The 20,552-nt window shown below is 44.2% G+C and overlaps 1 protein-coding gene across 4 annotated transcripts; it reads right to left on the bottom strand.

Moving 5' to 3' along the window:
• On the bottom strand, positions 1 to 19,893 carry map3k4 (mitogen-activated protein kinase kinase kinase 4). 4 transcript variants are annotated; one of them, XM_037123421.1, is made up of 27 exons: positions 19,657 to 19,893; positions 14,236 to 14,426; positions 12,711 to 14,131; positions 10,933 to 11,193; positions 10,685 to 10,837; positions 10,418 to 10,575; positions 10,137 to 10,253; positions 9,928 to 10,027; positions 9,690 to 9,773; positions 9,330 to 9,599; positions 9,004 to 9,153; positions 8,510 to 8,671; positions 8,151 to 8,284; positions 7,148 to 7,226; positions 6,954 to 7,032; positions 5,132 to 5,225; positions 4,662 to 4,784; positions 3,343 to 3,443; positions 3,164 to 3,244; positions 2,882 to 3,073; positions 2,720 to 2,790; positions 2,511 to 2,627; positions 2,263 to 2,422; positions 2,023 to 2,145; positions 1,660 to 1,766; positions 993 to 1,172; positions 1 to 900 (listed from the first exon to the last, which is right to left on the bottom strand). In XM_037123421.1, exons 1-27 carry the CDS (start codon positions 19,686 to 19,688, stop codon positions 880 to 882), a joined length of 4,761 nt encoding a protein of 1,586 aa, XP_036979316.1. In that variant the 5' UTR covers positions 19,689 to 19,893; the 3' UTR covers positions 1 to 879. The 4 variants fall into 4 exon arrangements, with proteins under 4 accessions (XP_036979316.1, XP_036979317.1, XP_036979318.1 ...); XM_037123422.1 differs by having other exon boundaries at positions 12,711 to 14,128; XM_037123423.1 differs by lacking the exon at positions 19,657 to 19,893 and adding an exon at positions 19,372 to 19,545.
• Between the last annotated feature and the right edge of the window lie 659 nt (positions 19,894 to 20,552).

The following is a 20,552-nucleotide window of genomic DNA, read 5'->3' as shown; positions in this document are numbered from 1 at the left end:
TTTCATTAAAAAAACGATTGGTTTATTAATATTGTTTGTACATAGCAAACACTGTAAGAGCAGCAGAGGACCAGAAGTTGTGGTGTGTGTCAGTGTCTGGTTGTGTGGATGTTCAGCAGCAGGGAGGGAGAGCAGGCCCCGTTTCTCCTCTCAGTTTTGGCTACGCTCCAGTCACATGAACAGCTCTTCAACCGGCAACCAGTAGACTTGAACATTGCTCCAACTTGACATTTAAACTCCTCAGCAAAGGCAAAGAAAAAATACAATTAAAAAAAAAAAAAAATTCCTTCCTAGTGCCCACGCTTGCAAAAATGACAAGTCATAAATTCATGTAATATTTGGATGGTGTTCGTTTCAGAAACCAGTCCACTCGGTTAGGCTTACCACACCTTTTTTTTTTCAGCCCTAAAGGGCAACTGGTTCTTCCCTCCTCTACTCAACTGCCCCTTGGGTAAACAGTTTAAAAGTGCCATAGATTTCTTCCCCCCCACCCATGTCCTCCCATTTGTTTAAAAAAAAAAAGAATCCTCAATGCCTTTTCAGAGGTCTCTTCACCAGTGAGAACAACACATGTGGCAATAGTTACTTTAACTTTACAATATTGTTTATACAAGAATTAAAGCCAATCCTATTCTTACAGTATGTACAGTCCCACCCCGGCCCCTCCATCCCCCAGTCCATGGGTACATAAAGACACAAAAAACCTATACTTCGTAGGTCCAGTTGTCCTCTGAAATGATATTGTATTAGTTCCTCAGTTTAACTCCATGTGCCTTCAGCCATAACTTCTTCTCCCCGTCCACAGTTCTTTTTCTTTTGCCGACAGCATGTACAGTAGTGCTTTAATTTGTAAACTTGAAAGCCACAGAGGAGGTCCATTCACTCTTCATCCGTACAAACCTGAAACAGACAACAGATAGCAGTTGTAATATGGGAGCTTGTTGGATGCTTTCATGTGATTTCACGGGGTTTTAGCCCTGGAAGCGCCTCACCTTGACAAACGGGTGGTCTAGCAGCATGCTAGCTGTCCAGCGGCGCTTGGGTTCGCTCTCCAGACAGTGGCCGAGGAAGTCCTTCCCCTCTGTGCTCAGCTTCTCCGGGATGGGGGGTTTATGGCCCATTCCCACTTTGTACATGATCTGGAAGTTGTGCTCATACTCGTGCCAGGGCCTCTGCAAAGTGAGATAAAAGTGAGAACGGAAACTGATTTACATGTGGTTTTTACTTCCGTTTTTGGTGGAGGGTATTTTTCTTAAGTAAGACGAAAGAGGAAAATGAATCAACCACAATATGGGCAAGAGCACTGCCTATGACACGTGTAACTATTGTTAGGTGTTGTAACTTCAAGACATACATTTTGAAGTGACTGAAAAAAGCACCAGCACACTCAAATAGGTGCAAGTTGAAAGATTAAAAGAAGATTTTTGCGGTTTCAGACTTTTTTTTTTTTTTTTAGAAAAACCTAAATAACCACTATTATTTAATTTCTCTAGATGCAGCGAATATGCTTAAGAGCCAACAGCTCCACAGGTTTGATAGACTCAAAGAGCAGTTTACTGATAGGACAACCAGCTTCTTTATTTAAACCTGCTTGATTTGAGACAAATAGAAAATATACTGAATGTAATTGTGAAATTCTTCTTTTCCGTCATTCCTTACCTTTCCAGTCACCATCTCAATGAGAACACAGCCCAGACTCCAGATGTCCGCTGCTCGTCCATGACCTTCACCCTTTGCTCGGGTGATGACCTCAGGTGCCATGTATGCTGAGAAAGACAAACAATTTAATTGAAAACACTCATTTGTTATGCAATTATATGTAATAACACATGAAAGAAATGCATAAAATAAAGATTGTAAAAGTCAAGTCATTAACTGCATCCATAAAACATCGCACTATACTAATACAGCACATTATTTAATAAGACACAGCATGTGGGTAGAGGCCTATTTGTGAAGGGAAAACATTTAAATGTTGAACAACAGTGACCCCTGGTGGAGGCACAGGAGATATTTTCTTACCTGCTGTTCCCAGTGTGCTGTTCACCTCCCCTGGCATTGTGTGAGTGTTGTTCCTCAACTTGACTGAGCAACCAAAGTCACCCAGCTTGATCAGGCCTGATGATGTCAAAAAGATGTTGGCTCCTGATATAAAAAACAAAAAACAAAAACAGAGAGCGGATCAGAAGCATGTAAACAGTTTTCTGTACTTCTAATAAGGATAAAAACTCGACAATGTGACAAAGAGCGTGTGGCACCGACCCTTGATATCCCGGTGGACGATGCCGTGTTCGTGGAGGACGTTGATGGCTGTAGTGATCTGTTTACTGTAGAGCCTGATGACATGTTCCTGCAGCCCCAGTCTGGACACCTCCTCCAGAGTGCCCTCATCACAGTACTCCATGAAGATGTACATCTCCTCCTACAGGTGGAGAGCATGGAGATTTACACCGAGCTGCTTCGGTAAGTGCCACATGATGCCTGAACTGACATAAACATATTTCTCTTACCCGATGGAGCTCTACTCCAAAGTATCGCACCAAGTTCGGGTGTTTAATGCCTTCAAATATTTTCAGCTCATCTGCAGTCTCCTTGATTGTTTTATGATCATTTGGCTGGAATCGGATCTGTTTCAACAGCAAGAAAAGAAATGTGTTACCTCAACCTCAAATGTGCGTCCTTTTAGTTATTTTGTAACTGATACCTGTGAAATACATACCTCCTTCATGGCCATTAGCTCTCCAGTGTCGACATTGATGCAGGTGTACACCTTCCCATACTGGCCCTCACCTATTGTCATACACAAAAACCATAACATCACAGCCTGCTCATGCCTCACATAACCCATATCCAAACAAAAGCCGTCAGAGGGCAGTCATACCTATCTTGTTGCCCCTCTGCCATTTGAAGGTCACTTTCCTGAGCCCAACATGCATGACGTTGTCATAAGACTTGGGTGTGTGGCACACTTGGCCGATGATGTTGCGCTGCTTCATCACGGCGTAGCGCTTGTCCTCAAACTTGCGAATGGAGCGACGCACGGCCTCCATGGGGCTTTGCCTGGCTGCTGTGTCTGAGACAGGAAACAGGATTTATTTAAAAAAGCAATTCATGACCGCATACTTTAATAGATCCAACATGCCTCATCACTCGAGACTCTCACCCTTGGACTGGCTTATAAAAGTGCGGAGCTCCCAGCTTCGCCGTGCAGCGCTGTTAGGGTCTCCCTTAGGATAGGAGGGCTCTGGAGGACAGAATCACATGAGAAACGTCAGCCCATCAGTGCGGTTATTAAGCACAATGTGGATCAAATCACGCAGACCGATGAGTGACTGTGCCCACCTTCTCTGTCCTCCGTGGGGCTGGAGTGGCGACTCAGAGATTTGAAATGCAACTCTGCTGCAACTGACGACAGGCGGTCATTCTCGTGGAAACTGGATCCCCTGCGAGGAAACGGAAGAAACTGATGCAAAAATGTCGAGTGGAACACTTCTGATTAAGATGGTGGGTCTCAGTCTGGGGGGTTTTCTTTGTTATTGGCCCGATTTAAGATCAGAGTACCAGGACTAGACTTTATTTTCAAGCTCTTGATAAAATATAATGCACTTAAGTGTGCCCTAGACGGACACTCCTTCCTAAAAGCATCCGGACGTGCAAAGCAATCAAGAACATCTTCAATATGAGATAAAAATGTTGCCAGTCTTGCTCAAAACAAAAGTGACATAATTACTGTAAAGTACATGAATAAATCAGCCCATTAAATACAAACAATTCTGACAAAATCATCTGAGGTTTCAGGAGAAACAAAGATATTTAGTATGCCTTTTGAAACCCATTAGCAGTTCAGCATGCACCAGCGTCATTAAACAGCTCAAACACACTTGAATGTTAGATCTCCAGAGGGCATGTTCTGACTTCAAAAGCACACACAAAAACACAAGCCAAAAATCTAATGGCAGTGAATCACCAGCATCAAAGCAAGACTAACAGCACTAAAAAGCGCAGTATCATAGCTCACTCTTTCAATGAGGTAGAGTGTGTGTTTTTTTTTTTCCATTTTCACACCATGCACAACAATCACAGTCTCTTCCCCTGACCAGGATTGTGTAAGGCCAGTTCCCTGATTTGGTGACATTTTGCAGGGCTCGTAAAAGCTAAAAGGACGCTTTTAAGGCCTTCAGTAGCCTGCATCGATGCCATGCATTTTAATAAGAAGCATCTTCGTTTAAGTTGTAGCCAGTCTAGATTATTTAAAGTGATCATAGCTGAGCAGCAATGTGGTAAACACTGCCTCAATGCATTAGAGATTTAATTAAAAAAAAAGAAGGGTTCCTGTTTTCCAAAGATCTAAGCTTCATGAACAAAAATTAACTCAGCAGGCTGACTTTGTGAATATAGAAAATAATCCAATATCTGTCACACATATTCTTGAACACGTTTCTTTAGATGTAATCAGAGGGCTTAAAGCAGGAATTCAGCAATCTATAAATGAGAATTATGAATCAAAGCTACAAAAAAAGCAGAAGAAAAATATATATATATATAAACATATCTTTCTATAAGTGTGCTTTCCTATTGTGAGGGCTGTTGTTTTTGTATCTGAGGCTGTGTTTTGTCAGCAATTTCTACCAGGTGACTTGGGGACGTGGGGACATGGCTACCTGACGTCACTGGGGCTGCTGCTGGGTGCTTTGGTGTGGCTGTGTTCCCCCGGGCCCTGAGGGACGGGCCGAGGGCCGTTGGGGAACAGCTGGTTCCGCAGGTCGCAGGGGAGACTTCGAGAGCTGTGTGGTGAAAAAACAAACTGAGGAGCTCGGCCTTTGGAGGAAAGGTGGCTTTGTGTGGGATGTGAAAAGATCATGTTTAAGGGTGTGGACTGGGTGGCTGGCTGAGGGACAGATGAACACGCCCACTCTCCGAAACTATACACATTTCAAAACACTCTCACAGCGTTCACACACGCGCGCACACACACACAGAATCCAACATCACACAAGAGCTGAACAACTACTGAGCGAAAACACCGGGAGGCATAAAGAGCAGAGGTAATGAGCCATGCAGGAAAGAGTACGGACAGTAAAACACATTAGGCACACAGGTTATTGTCAAAACTTCAACTGTCGTCACCTACCTGAACCCTTCAGCATTAGGGATGAACAGGTTGGGGTTTGGTGGGTCACTATGGCAACGAGGGACCTTTACAGGACGAGGACTATTTCTGGGTGCTGAAAAGAAAAATATGAAAAGATTATTTCAACCATGCCGCTTACAAAAGGTGTTTGTCATTCTGGGGGAAATCTACGATGAAGCAACATCACAAAAGAAACATTCATTCAGCTCTGAAGTGGTGAAGTGCTCATGTTTTGACAACCACATACAGCGACCAGCCTGTCTGTGTTGTGTTGCAACATTTAGTTCTTGGCTTAGCTGTTCTAAAGATCAAACTGTCTCTTAGTTTGCACATTGAGAAATTATTTCAGCTTTTTTGTTTTGCATTTCTTTAAAAGGGCTGCTCCATTGTTTGTATGGCACCTTCATTAACAGATGAGTTTAATAAAAGAATGGTCAACATAGATCCAACAGGCAAAATATCCAGACTGTTAGCCCTTTGTATGTGTAAAATTCCTGAATATTACCCTTCATTAGATCTGCACTCATGGATCCACGTCTTCCAAACGCCACACTTCCAGTCTTTAAGAGAGTTCTATTATAAATGTGTAAACGCCAAGCCCAAGATGACATGCCCCTCTAGATGTCATAGAGATGTGATTGGGGTCATTTTCTGGGTCTTCAAAAAGCTCCCACAGAGCAACATAATACAACTAGCTGTGAAGAGTACCGTAATCACGAGGGGAAAAAAGTACTGATGTGTAAAATCGGTGAAGTGACTCTCTACATTGCAGAAGGGAGACCGTTCTACCTCCAGCAAGAAAGCTATAGTTTTGTCTGTAGGATTATGGAAAAACTACTAGGATGGATCCAAGGATGGAAGGTAGTAACATGGGCCAAGAAACAGAAATTGAATTTATTTTTACTTTTATAAACATTTCCAGTTGGGCATTTGGCCTTGACGAAATAAACGCCATATCTCTTAAAATCCAGTAGGTGGTACTTCAATAGTGACAAAAATAATAGCCAGTTGCAGAAATAAAATGACTCCATATCACAAGGTTATAGCAGCCCTTTTCTCCAGTTGTCATCAACAAATCAATGCAATGTGCGCTCCACCAGTGCAGCCAATCACAATATTTGTGTCTTCGAGCAACTATCCCTCTCAGCATGAGTACGGCAAAGCACAAGAGACTGTGATGATGGTAATGAGCATTGTGTGGCTGACTACGTCTCCATTGCACCTACAGTAATGCAAATCAACAGTGGTTCATTGCGGAGCGGGTGAGTGCCTTCATCGCCAAACAACTTACCGTAGTTCTGTGCAGCTCGCTTTGCGGTTTGAGTTTGCAGCCGCTGTGAAGTTATAGTTTTTATACAATCCCATGTTGTCTGCTTTGGTGATATTCATCCTGCTTTTTATGTGGCAGATATCTGAGCTGTCTGCTGTCATAGAAGAGTTGACTGCTGGCCTTGGCAGATGTCTGCGCTCTATGATTGCCTATTTTTGTTTAGTTTTATCTGTCCTTATTCAATCAAAAGAGTTTACTGAGCAAACATGCTCTTCTTCAGTGACATCCGACTTCACAGTCATAGTAGCAGACTTTCACACTTGCCCTGCTTAAAGGAGTCTGAGTAATCAAAAAGGTTACTCAGACTAACAAACATAAGGTCTGTCTCTGCTGTTGCATGGGAACTGATTTGTAATATCACTGCCTATGTGCCTGCTTTGTGTCCCTGTGACACCCAGGTTATAAACTAACAAAAGAATGTAAACACTGAATTAAATTCTGACCTCCAAATGTGGAAGTCACCAACAGTTCGGATCACAATGAGCATCTTACCAATGTACAGGCCGGTGACTGGGCTGTGAGGTTTTCCAATCACATGTCCAATACATTCATTCATCAAAGCTTGTAAATTCTGCAGAGAGATATGTACATTTAATGTCAATCGATAATAAATAAATATTTTTTCAAGCATGGTTGTTGTGCAATTTGTCAACAACAACCAAGAGAAGATTAAAGGGATGTTTTACCAGGAAGTCATCCTCTGGCAGCGCTGATATGAAGGCAGGTTCAATGGCCTGAAGAAAATCAAAACCCTGAGTCGCCCACCTGGAGGTGAAACAGTTACTCGGTTAATCAGGGTCTCCCAAAAATGTTCTCTTGCTGTTCATTTCATTCTGTCCCTCTCCATTTTTTGTATCTGAACAGAACAAAAGGTGCAGCTTTCATTTAAGAAAAAAACCCAGCCATCATTCAGGTACAAATATTGGACATCATATAATCATAATAATACCATATGTAGGACAAAGGACATGGTCTAAGTGGCTCTTTGTGTTCTCCTCTGTATGGCCCACACAGTTTTAGATCTTATAAACAAAACAACTCAGCTCATGCTCACTGACATGTGCCTATTTTTGTTTGTATAGTTGTCATATTTATATATAAAAAGGTCTCTGTTATTCTCCAAATGTCATGCTACTATTTCAGTTGTATTCCATGAAATAACCTAAAGGCTTCGGTCTATTATTGGAGTACAATATTGCCATGGTAGCTTGTTATGGGGTCACAACGACAGCTCTTGACAAAGAGAGTAAAAATAAATATATTTCAACATGATGTCTCTCTTCCACAGAAGATTGATATAACTGGCTGGAAATAACAGATCAGTTCAAACTAACAAACAGCAGGGCAAATAAGGAATGTATCACACAAACAAAACCTAATTAACTACTATGAACTTGGGCCGAGAGAGGTGTTTTATGTTTTTAATAGCCTGCAGTTTGTTTAATGTGACGGGGAACATTGTTTACTTTTTACCCAAGATTAATTGCCTCAGTAGGAGTGCTTATTAGTTAATGAGGTTAATGCCCCACCAGAGGGCATGGCTAAAGCATCTCTGAGCCACATGCTCTTACTCATCCCTCTTAAATGCTGGAACATCACACTAGCTATCCAACCAGAGGGAAAAAAACAAACTAACAAATTACTTAAAACTGTATACAAGTGCTCAACTGATAAAAGGTAAAGCCTTACCTTGGTTTGGTGCCCCTGCCACTCTCACATTTCGTCAGGACATAGGTCATCCATTTGCGGGCAAAAGCTATGTAGCGCTCCCCGATCCTCTGCCTGAACTCCCCAGACATCAGGCGCACCACCTCCTTGTGGTACTGAAAATAACACAAAGCAGTCAACAGGAGGACATTTAGATTACCGCCTCAACTCAACCTCCCCTTATCAGCAGACTTCACAAGTACACCCAAAACTCAGTGCTACAGAAGTGGACATATTACATCACAAGCTCTGACCAAGAAAAAAAAAATCAGAAAAGGCATAGATAGGCTGTGTAGCATCTACAGCATCACTTTCCTTAACAATATACTGTACTGTGTTACCTCAAAGGCAAAATTGTAGCCTTGTATCATCGCCTCCCTGTAGTACTGATGCAGAGTGGCCGACTCGGACTCCTCTACCTCTGCCTCAAACTCTGTGGTGAACATGTACTCGACTCGGTCAATGGCAGTGCTGATCTTAATGCATAGCTGCAGTGCCTCATCCTGTGATGAAGAACGAGGAGGAAGAGTTTTATTATCGTTTTCTAAAATCTCTAATTCAAAGTGATCAGTAAAAGCATTCAAAACAAAAACTGAAAACGTGAGACATCACAAATATATGAATGCAACAGATATGAAAGTTTACTGGCCTAATAGTAGCAAAGTGTCTTTATCAGGTAACATTAATAGAGCAGAAATTTAGGGTGAATGATAGCAACTGCAGTGGAAAACAAATCTGAAAGTAGGACACCAACGTGCACCTGTCTTTAGAGCAACACCAAATAAACATGGGGTTTACCAGGGTAGAGAGTGTCAGCATGTGGTCACGTGCGTACCTTGAGCTCCTCCAGAGCACTCGCGATGAGAGGCTGACTAGATGTTTGTTCCCGGCTGAGAGTGAGCACGTCCTCCATGGACTGCTGAAAGGCCTTTCGCTGAGCAACCAGATGAGCCGACTGCATCACGACCAAGAGCATGTTCTCCACCTGAAAAAAAGAGTTTGCATAGCTTTAAGGGTAAAATCACTTTTCAACCATTTTCAATTAAAACCTGTTTACTTGAAAACAGTCAAAATAAGCCCCTTTCAAGTTTATATAAACCTGACTGAAGACACATGGACCAGTGAGGGACTTATTGAGATCAATTAAAAAATGTCCCGTACCTTCATGGCCCTTAAAGTGTCAACAGCTTCCATCTGGGGGACCAGTTTGAGGAGCTGTCCGTCCCACTGAGCCCAGTCAGAGTCAGTGGCAGAGTCCCCAGCTCCGTGTTTACTCATGAGCAAGTAGGCTTCATCCTCTGCAATTTCATCAGGCTCTTTGGAGCAGTCTTTGCCTGCGGCAGCATTGAGAAGCTGCAGAATGAGAGGCCGCTGATCCATCAACCCACAGGGGACAAACACTTGCAGCTCCTCCAAACCTGGAATTTGAACCTAGGTATAATAGAAGAGGGTTAAACAGGTGCGTAAATGACCTGAGAACTGAGGACAAAGATAAATACGTGCAGAACAAAGGAAACGCACCTTGACATGGTTTCTCTTCTTCAGTGCCTCCAGGAGACATGTCACCCCATTAGTGATACTGAAATCGGCAGCAACCTCTAAGTCCTGCAGACATGGAAGCAAACAAAGTGTGTGTCAGAACACACAGTCCCAGTTCTTTGGTGAGCAGAGAAAACAGGGTCACAGACAGACTGCAAAGTCAGTATTGTTGTGGCTTTCTCTTTCAAGGGAATGACAATTCATCACTGCGGTCTCTCACCTTGCGAAGCATCTTGGCAAAGCCCAGAGCCTTGGACGCTCGCTCCCTGGCCTCGTGGAACAGCTCTTTAAGTGACCGACTGGTCTCGATAACCGACCGCCTCACAGAATCAAAAGGTTCAAAGTTAAAAAAGCAACAAAACATCCAGTGGGACAAAATATATCAACAGTGACTGAAACATAAATCTGATAGTCAGTTATTCCTCTTACCTGATCTCATCTGAGGCGGTGCTGTCATCTGCACTTTCCCAGAATTCATTACCACTCTTCTGCAGGCCGGCATCGAGGAACTCTCCAGTGGATTTAAGCAGCATCCCAGCAATGTCACTGCAAAGAGCAGAACAATCCTCATTTTTATATAAATAAAACTCTCGGAGGATAGGTTGAGATGAATGATTAAGAGATTGGTCCACAAATCAATCTCACTGCAAGTGTGGAGGATGAAATCCACAAAGACTTATATCAGTTTTGTTTTCAGGTAGGGGACTGACCAGAAAAGCTTCCCAGACTGGGCCTCCCCTCCTCGGATGTAAGGAGTGATGACCTTGGTGAAGTTCCACTCCTCCTCTAATAGGTTCTTTAAGCTGTGCGAGGCCTGAGGCAGCTGCTGCAACATCTGGATCCAACTGTGCATGTAGTCAAAGTAGACCTACAAAAACAGTGGCAGATGTTGGGATAACCATATGATCCTTAACATTCAACTTGAATTTCAATAACACATAGATTGACTGCAACAAATATACAGGATTTAGTCTTACCACCAGCATCTTGTGAAGGTCCTCTTCAAACTCGTCAATATTGGCATTTGTCTGCAAGCCCTGATCATCAGTCACTACACCTCGCAGCATGAACTGATAATACTGCTTCATCAGGAGACCACCTTTAAGAACCTCTTTACACTCACGCACCAACTGCAAAGCACAAACAAAATAAGTATTCAATATAACTAAGATTGTGTTGGTTAGAAGTAAAAAGGCATTCAGGAGTCACTTAAAAACTCTCTTGCCTGTTTGATGCTGAGCAGTGAAGGCTCTCCAGCAGGCCTCTGTTCAAGTCGCAGTTTAAGGCATTCGTGAATGACATTGAGAAGGACTCTGCAGAGCACGAGGAACGCCGGCCGGAAGGATGGGAGGTCCATGTCCAGCAAATCCTCCCAGGAAACCTGGTCTGCCTCGAGTTCCGGATGGGCCGGACCACTGCAGGACTCATGGCGTGACAGCTCTGGCAGGTAATCACTGTAAAGCATGGGGTCTGGGAAGTCTGCAAACTGCAGGTGGAAGATAGTTCCAGTAAAGTCAATTCATAATATCTAAAAGAGCACAATTGCTAGCCAAGGGAATAAAATGGTGTTACATTAAGTGCCTGCATACTCGGATTCATGATAATTCAAAGCTGTTTTTTATTTTCATTTTGCCATCTAATAAATTATAGTTGTCAAATGACACATAAACACTGATTTTTTTCTGTAAAGGGATTAGTAAAGCACATCTTCTGCTTCCTCAAATTGCTTTTTCATTGTTTGATTCATAGAGACTGCACCTGCAATGATTCTGCGAAGATGCATCCCTGTTGGATTGCACTGCATAGCGTACACTACAAAGAAACAGCCCTAGTACTGGACAAATACATGCTCCTGTTTCCAGTGTTGTACAGCTACAATATGCATCTCCTTCGTCACATTCAGCACATTAGCCCAGGAAGTGCTCACATTCATCACTGCACACTTGCAAGAGCACTGTTGTGTCTGTGAGCCTCCACGTTTTGATCAAAGGTCACCAACACGCAGATGAGCTGATTATTCATTGCAATTAAGTCAATAACAATCCTCTCCTCTTTACTACTATTTTTTTCTTGTATTGGCTTTCTCCAAGTGTCAACACACCCTCTGTTGTTCACAACCTCCTGGGACTAATTAAATTACTAGCATTTGCACTGCAAACGTTACATTTTTGACTACAGTTCCATACCGCAGATGTGATTGCTTTGAATGAGTAAACCACACCATACTACTGTTTTAACTGGATTATGACATGTATTCAATGGAAAAAATGTTATTGCTACAATACAAATAGCAGATTAGCACAAACTTGGGAGACCATAGCCTTGCATTTGACAACACATATTAAAACTGTATGTGATAAAGAAACCTTTACGTCCTTAAACTTCTATGACGTTTCAGTGACTATTAAAAATTGAAATTTTGCTTTAAATACAAACTGTATTGACCTCATATTCTACAGTATGCCCCTTTTCCTATTAAGTGAGTGAAAATGGGGCATTTAGTTGCACCATTGAGCAACAGAGCATGCTTCAAGCTTTATCACCTCTTTTTTTATAAACCTAAAAGGTCCAACAGAAGTAAATTATTTATAAGGCTTCATCCAATAATTATCTAATAGTCAATTAACCTCCCAAATATCTATCAATAAACCGAGTAATCAATCTGTCTATAGAATGTCCCCCCCAAAACAGGAAAAATGTTCATTACTGTTGAAGAGAGCCCAAATTAAAATAGCTTATTGTACTACTCGTTGCAGCTCTAGTTTTTATTATTTTTTACAAAAACACAGTTGTGGTCACCTCCAGCATATACCAAAATGTGTGACACAGCTGTGATGCAGGGCTTTGGCCAACATGAACTTCCATTATTGATTGATCAGATTTTTAAATTCTTATTTAATCAATAAAATGTCAGAAAACAGCGAAAATTGTCATCATAGTGTCACTAGATATTGTACCCATTAACTGTGCAGGTAAAGAAAAAGGTAAGACAGAGATTCATACCTCTAGTGCAGGGGTGTGTCGGAGCAGTGCTGCTCTGGACCTCTGTAATGAGCGGTCCATCAGTTTGTGCAGTCTGAGGATCAGTTTACGTAGTCCCATCTGTTTCAGAGCTTTATCCACAAACGGTCTGTAGATGGCTGTGGGGCAGAATACTCCCCCTCCTGCAATCACTTCTGTACTTACTGCATTAGCAGTTGGGAGAAACTCATCTTCTGAAAACATTCGAGCAAACTTAGGAGTCAGGGAGGGAGACAACTCTTCCTCTGCTACATGTCCTAATCCGCACTCCTCCTCCTCAGCATCCCTTTCCTCTCCTTCACTGTCAGCTGTAAAAGTTGCTGTCGAGTCATTCTCCTCATCTTCCTCATTCTCCTCTTCTTCATTACCACGGGAGCAGCGAGGTGAAGGGATCTCAAAGACAGGCCACCCGATACGGGACAGATCATGGAGGCCCAGCACAGTGGCCATGACACGCAGCTTCTGGTTGAGGTCCTGGGTGATATTGAGCCACAGACAGAGCGCCTGCACCCTGCCCTGGAAGTCTCGTGCTGCATACTTTTCATAATCCTTCTGCAGGGCCTGCAAAGAGGGGTACAAAGCTTCTACCGACTCTAGTAACTCCATAACACGCTTGACCTGTTCAAATGCCAGCCGCTGACGCTGAAGGTGCTCCCTGCAGTCAGCGCCAGAGCCCAGAGGCTCTGCTGCATTCATTGCTGATGAGGGCGAGGCACTAAACCCCCAGGGATCTACTCCACAGTGGTTGGTCTCTGCTACAGCAGACTCCCTGTCCTCTCCACAGATTAGATCTGGGACACTATGATAGTCCCCTTCAATTGCTTGAGAACACTGGGCCCCTCTCAGGCTGGCATAGTTTACCTTAAAGTGCAGCACCTCATTGATGATATCAGGGATGGCCTGGCGGGCGGTGAAAAGAAAAAGGTCCTGGTCACCTGTGGAGCGTTTTGCATGCCAAGCCTGCAGCTCCAACCAGATGACCTCGTTGTTGTGACCCATGAAGGCCATGTTCTCCAGGCCCCTCTGCTCCTTCTCCTTCCTCTTGGAGGACATAGACGTGAGCTTGAGCAGCAGCCGCAAAGTTTCAAAAAACTTGAGGCGGTCAGCAGGACAGTCTGTCCTGGAGGTCTGGCGGTGGGTCCGGGCCATATGGGGCATAGTCACAGGAAGCTTGCAAGTGCTGCAGCCCAAGCTCAGGTAATGTTTCCTGGGATCCATGTTGAGGGCACCAAAAGGGCTCGACTTGGAGAGTGGATCCAGCATGAAGTTATCGAAGGTCTTCTTTTGGTCTCTCTCCGTGGAGCGCAGCGCAGCCCTCTGCTTCTTGCCCTGCTTATAGCTGTGCTCCTCAGGAGTCTCCGCTGGCCGGGGACTCTCTCTCAGGCCAGATGGGCTAAGGTCTGCTGAAATTAACACAGAAAATACATAACCACCAGTTACTGCAATGCATGAACAAAAAGGCAATATGATTTGTGATTTCCATTTATGAACAGATTCATTAACCTACCCTTGTTGGGAGACCGACCAGCACTCCTTGCCTGGCTGTTCCTCTGATGCTTGCCAGACATGCGTTTCATCTGACGGGGGTTATAAGGAGGTGATGTGCCATACACAGCTTCCTCTTCCTCACTGGGAGAGTCCCAGGATTCACCCACCTCGGAGTTCTGCTGGGATGCATCTTCCGCCCGCTTGGCCCGCCTGTCGACATTTAATGATTGCAGCAAAAACGGACAAGACAAATTATCAACATTTGCATATTTCTAATGAAAGTGATGTTAACAGCAGGAAAAATCTCTGGCATGTCACTATGAGACTAATTTCAATCATATCATAGTCACACGAAAGAAATGTGTGTGCAAGGTCAAACAGTGCAGGGTTGTTTGTACCCATAACAGGGAGTGCACCAAATCTCCTCTAATGCCACAGCAAACAGGTTGCTAAACTGCAACTAGACTGAATGTCTGCTGCTACCTACAGCAGACTGACGAGTTGTCTGTCCTTTGGAGCCTGACTGGCTGCCTCCCAAATGTGCAGCGGCAACACTGTGTACGACCACAGCCCTCTAGACGCAGGATAATAAGCTGTGGGTTCCCTACTGGCACCCTCTCATGGTCTAGGTAAACATGGCTGAACCAGAGAGGGAGAAATAGTAACCCTCATTAAATCTGTCTGCTAAGTCATCATCTGTACTGCAAGATTTCGTGGAACACTGATTCACTCACCCACATTGTGTAGATGTGCAGACACAGCGCTAATGCAAATCATCATGTCACTTTGTGCAATTACAGTTCAAATAACAACGCCGCTAAACAACATTCCAACTGCAATATTGCAGATAATGGACAGCCGTTGCAGAGTATGCTGGGTCTAGTTCTGCAGAAAGGAAACACTATAATCACTTGAAACACTTCCCCGAGGAAAAAAAAGAAAAGGAAAAAGAAAACCGAGAGTGCAGGCAGCACGCCTTTTCAGATTACAATGTCAGAGGCTGAGCTTTATTCCCTAATGCCTTTCTGAGGGGTTTTTAATAGGATTAGAGAGAAAGGTTGGAAGGTCTGACCCGGGCAACAAAAACAAAGAGAGAAAAGGAGGGCCATGAAAACGGGCGTTCTATATGCTCGTTACCATGTGTCTCTCCATCGATCATCTGACTGAATGGCATTCCCCAACACGCGCCTGTTAGCGTCTGTGCAGGCGGTGTTGAAAGGGGCACACACTGGGGGGGACGTGTGTGTGAGTGTTAAGGGGAGTAATCGGGGAAGCGCTTGCTTAAGCTTTTCAGAGAGCCACACAGGGAGAAAGTCCAGACTTCTATTGCCCATCTGCCCCACTGCATTCTCTATGCACACACACCGAGTCCCCTGGGAGCAGCTGTGGAAGTACATGCAGGGCAGACAGACACCTGCTGCAAATCCTGCAACTTTATTTGACTCAAGACTTCATGAATGAAACATACTGCAAAATCAACATGAGGAGCACAGCCATGTGAACCATAGCAGTCTTGAAATTACAGAATAACTCCCGCATGAAAGAACACTGGTGCCTTTATGAGTGTATTGTACGGGAAATTGTGAGGGGGCCTGTTCTGCAGGAGCACAACTCGACAGTGATCTTTTCAGTATGCAGCCACAAAAAGGCACAGTAAGCGATCTTGTGTGTTACAATAAGGCATTTAGTACAACAACAACAGGCAAATTTTGAAATTTTCAAAAACTGAAATAGGTAGCAGGAAACAAACAGAAAGAGTACATGCACAGTAAAAGCTCCCCCTGCGTCCATCATGAGTAAGATCAGATCGTGAGCATCTGTAAACATTCCAAAACGTGCACGTGTGTGTTAAGTCTGAGGACAAAAATAGTCCATGCATGTGAAAGAGAACACAAAAAGACACTTCTCTATGCACACAACACCATGACTAAATCACTCAGGAATGACAGCGGAACCAATGACGCCATTGCCGCCGGTTGTTTGTTTGGTTGCCATGAGACACTTGGAGCACAGATTGTGCTGCAGCAGTAAAGACCGAGCAAATTCCTCTTCTGAATTCTTTGCTTTTTTCCTAAACCTACGCGCAGGCCGCACAGAGAAAGTTACTGGCCAGCATGCCCTGCAGTTAACCATAGCTGCACTATGGTCTTCAAGCTGTCCCTGCCTGGCTGCTGCTGGTGAATTATCACTGCAGATGGTGTCTGGCCGGTCTCAATGGCTCATCTGATGGCTCATTGGGGCTCCAATAAAGGCTGGTGGAATGCTAGAGCCCCTAGGCAGAAACACTGAGTGCATAATAAACAGCACAAAATCGAGAGTCTTTTCTGTAGAGCGACTGAAGCAGTGATACCGAGGGCTGCCAGAGTCAGGGGGGCCTGACCTTTGACACCGACCATCCTCACCATTGTACCAGGAAGGGGCACTCTATTGTATAGTGGTGACACGTGGCCAGTGAGGCCCACGGCTGAATAGCACACAGCTGGTTAGTGAGCACACTTGCTCACAATGCCCAAACTAAAGGGATTTTTTTTTTGAGAGAGAGAGAGGAAAAGGAGGAGAATGTGGCCGGGGTTTTTGTAAGAGCAAACTCTCCACCAATTAGGTCAGGCTGGCATAACTGATGCTCGATAAGCTAAATCCAGATTTTGATGACCTCCCGCTGTAAAAAGGATGTGTGCTGGCCGCTTATTTCAGTGCAGGGTTAACTGGAGAGGCAGTAAGAATAGACAACCTATTTGTGCACATGAACAGCAAATCAAAATGGAAGAGTGTTTGTGTATGCATCTCTGACCTACTGTTTATCACTGATAAACAGGCAGAGCTGGTGCAGAATTTGTGCTGGAGCCCGGCAGAATACACAAACAATGTACACGACGTACTTGACCCCACCCTTGGCTAGAACAGTGTGACACTGCCAAGAGTGGACCTCCCAGCCTCTCCTACAACTGTGCACAGCATACTGTACACCCAAAACACAGGAGTTTGTTCCTGCAAAAATGCTGCAAACAGCCACTTCAATTCCTGAAAATGAGAATGTCAATGCATCATTAAAACACTGCTGTGCTTTTATACATGGCATTATAAACTGCTTGACACCAGAGAACATCCTCAGTCTAAGAAAAGATTTAGTCCTTACTGTACCAGCACAAGCTCATGCCATTAACTATGAGTCATATGATCTAAATGTATCTAAATGTAGACTGTGCTTGCAGACTGTGGGCTGCAGCATGAGGTAAACGGTGTAATGACATGTTTTTCACCTAATGCCACTTGCATCATAAATGCAGTGCAGGCAGAAGTCTGCTCCACCTTGAAAATTCAATCTGAAACTACAGAGAGCCAAAAGCAACAGATTTGTCGGTTTCAATCACTTGCAGTTGTGCACGTAAATAAACGTCAAATCAAACCGACAAACACGTCATGCTGCACAACTTCACAATCTTTCCCCCGTTTCCTTGTCACTCATCTTTTTGCAGCTTATTGGTAACATCAAAAGTGTTAGTAGTTACAAAGATCCTATTGTTTAAGAGGAAATGGCAGATGAGAGTGACAGAATGTGAGAGCAACACTCATTTCTCTGAAGCAGGTGTGGGCAGAGACAGGATGCGGATAGGAAATGCTACAGGATGGTCCATCTGTATGCTGCAGCCTGTGCTCCTGGCAAACGCAGGCATTAATGAGTTCTGCCCCGTGAGCGTGTCCGGGGCTCCAGGCAGCCATCCACTGCTCACAGAACACCACATCCTGAAATCTATGGAATGCTTGTGAGCCACATTGTCTTCACACTGACTCTGAGAACAAGATATTATTGACAAAGGACCACTGTACTTGCGAGGACAGTAGCAGCGGCTCTCTCTCCATTCCCATGCAATCAGAAGAGCTTGAACCGACCTCACAGTGAGCGTTAACGTATATACACTCCTCGAGGAGGATGAAAGGAAAAGATGACTCATATTTGCATTTTAAGAGGCCTGTTTTAGTCTGAGCAATGAATGTATGTTTTGCTCCTGCAAACTACACAACTTTGGCCAATGCACCTTTATGTTTTACAATGGCCCACGTTATGTATGTTCCGTTGTAATCTCATTACTGAAGATAAGTAAAAGAGACTGTGCAGCAAAGCCAAAGCATGCATGGCTTTCATCTCAAAGCTGGATGTAAAAAAAATAAAATAAAATAAAAAATAGTAATAATAAAAATGTGACAGTGAAACACCTCAGCTAATGGTTCTGTGTTTTTCTCTGCGCAACAATGCCAGGCAGCAATTACAGTAACAGGGCCAGTATTGCACAATCACGCGAGCTGTTTGTGTGTCCACTTCGGACTGAGTGGCCACAAGAGAATAACAACTCACTGGTGCTCGATCATGACTGAAACAGGCGACACTATAAAAGAAAAAAAAAAAACAAGCTACTAGCTTGAAGAAAAACAGGATCATAGCAGATGACAGAGCTGATCCTGCGTGTTAAATGCCTCTCTCTCTCTCTCCTCTCTGCAGACACACGACTGCACGAGAGGAGGGGGAAGACATAACAGCAGATTCCTGAGGGGTCTGTCTGCCGGCGGTCAGGGGCAAATACTGCGGAATTTCGATTAGGAGATGTGCACGTATGAGAAAAACATCTCGTGCGTGCGTGTCTGTGTGCATTCCCCTGCGAGATTGCAGAGACACGAATTACTGTCCAAGCAACCTCGCCACCCGAGCACTGCGAATACATTTGCAAGACAATGTGCCACCGACTTATAGACATCTACGTGAGGTAACAATGACCCCAAAATGCACAAACTGCGAGCCCGTGTCATGATTCAGCAGTGGCGAGCGAGACAACAACAACAACACGAGCGCCAAGTCTAGCTGCAGGATTAACAATAACAGTGGAGCAACATGCTAGCTAAAGCCTTGCCGAAGTTAGTGCTTCGGTGTTAAAAGGAAATGCATGGGCTGGCACCATGAAATAATAAACAATACACACTCAAGTCCACTTCGCGAACCCACGCTGCAAAACGTACCTAACCTTGGCTCGGTCAGTTTTCTGTAAGCGAACTTGCGGCTGAACAATAAAGTGACAAGCGACAGCTAACAGTAGATGTTAAGCTAGCCCGCTCCCTGACATGTTGCACTGTTACAGCGGTGAGTAACTGCCCGTAATGTTACCTCAGCATGGGGCGAGCATTTTGCCTCTCTTTCTAGCGACCGAGAACCAGGTGAGCGGTTGATATCTGCAGCGAGGTGCGCCTGAAAACGCTGCTCCAAAAAGTTTGCAACTCCGAGTGTGTTGCAAATGCAGTTAACTGCACGCGTTGCACTATTTGGCAGGAAGTCGTTTTCTCAGGGATGCGCAAGCGCTCCTATAGAGCCCGCTGCAGTGTCACGTTCAGCTCCCTATTTGGCAAGTGCGAGGTCCTGATGGTGTAGTGTCTGTTCAACAGCTTCGCGTACCTGCTGGGCTTGTTACGATCCGGAGGCTCCATAGCAAAGTAGCAGCGTCTTGGTCCTAGCCGTGCATGGGCTAAACCATGTCGCAGCGATATAAGATACACTTTGCACCGTTAAATCCTTGCAAGAGAGACGGCTTTGTGTCTCTTTAGAGCACTTTCTATCCGCCGGTACAGTTGACTCTCGCTTGTGCGTATGCCGTCGCCATCTTTCCAACGTTCATTGAGGAGGAGTGCCACAGTCTTGCATTACTACGGCAACCCGGATAGGTCATTTACGGTCAAAGCTCTGCAGAGCTTGTTTTTACCCTCGGAGTACAGTCACAGTGAATCAGTTATCATATGCTTGCCTCTTGACTGAAATGACGAATTGTCATACTGTAAATCACTTGTTCTATAGAGCAGTGAGAGATGTGAATCAGCTTCTAATTACCCGTTTGGATCATTGAGGGTTTTACTAATTATTCATGACAACCTACTTTATTGGTGCCAGTGGGAGAATAATTTCTGATGGCACTTCACCATTAGAGAGCACTATATTGCAAACAGCACTACAGTACAATAGTAGAGTATGGTACAGTAAAATAAAATAAATAGCTGCTGGGCCCCATATCCCACATTTTTGACCAACTGTGAATTAGTATTCTTGATATTACTTAAAATGACCAATGCACAAGTGGTTTTAGCAATGAACTCAGTATGCACACAATGTCAGGGCATCTCTTCAGGATTTGCCTTCTTCCTGGGCACTGCAGAGGCACCCCTGAGCAAGGCAAACCCCTTACTGCTCAGAGCACATGGCCCCCTTGTTCTAACATCCTCCATGCATTAATGTACATGTATACTGCAGAAATGTGATTGTGATTTTGGGCTGTAAATCTAAAACTGACCTGACTTGAC

This window comes from Acanthopagrus latus, chromosome 15 (assembly GCF_904848185.1).
Source record: "Acanthopagrus latus isolate v.2019 chromosome 15, fAcaLat1.1, whole genome shotgun sequence".
NCBI lineage: Eukaryota > Metazoa > Chordata > Actinopteri > Spariformes > Sparidae > Acanthopagrus > Acanthopagrus latus.
The sequence above is the reverse complement of the archived record's forward strand: the minus strand, read 5'-3'. Positions and strand labels throughout refer to the sequence as shown.

Coding starts and splice junctions, on each gene's coding strand:
- map3k4 (XM_037123421.1), bottom strand. CDS start 19,688: ATGGAGCCTCCGGATCGTAACAAGCCCAGCAG. Junction 10,576..10,684: donor ACCTTCACAAGATGCTGGTG/GTAAGACTAAAT, acceptor CTGTTTTTGTAG/GTCTACTTTGACTACATGCA. Junction 1,767..2,022: donor CAGCACACTGGGAACAGCAG/GTAAGAAAATAT, acceptor TGTCTTTCTCAG/CATACATGGCACCTGAGGTC.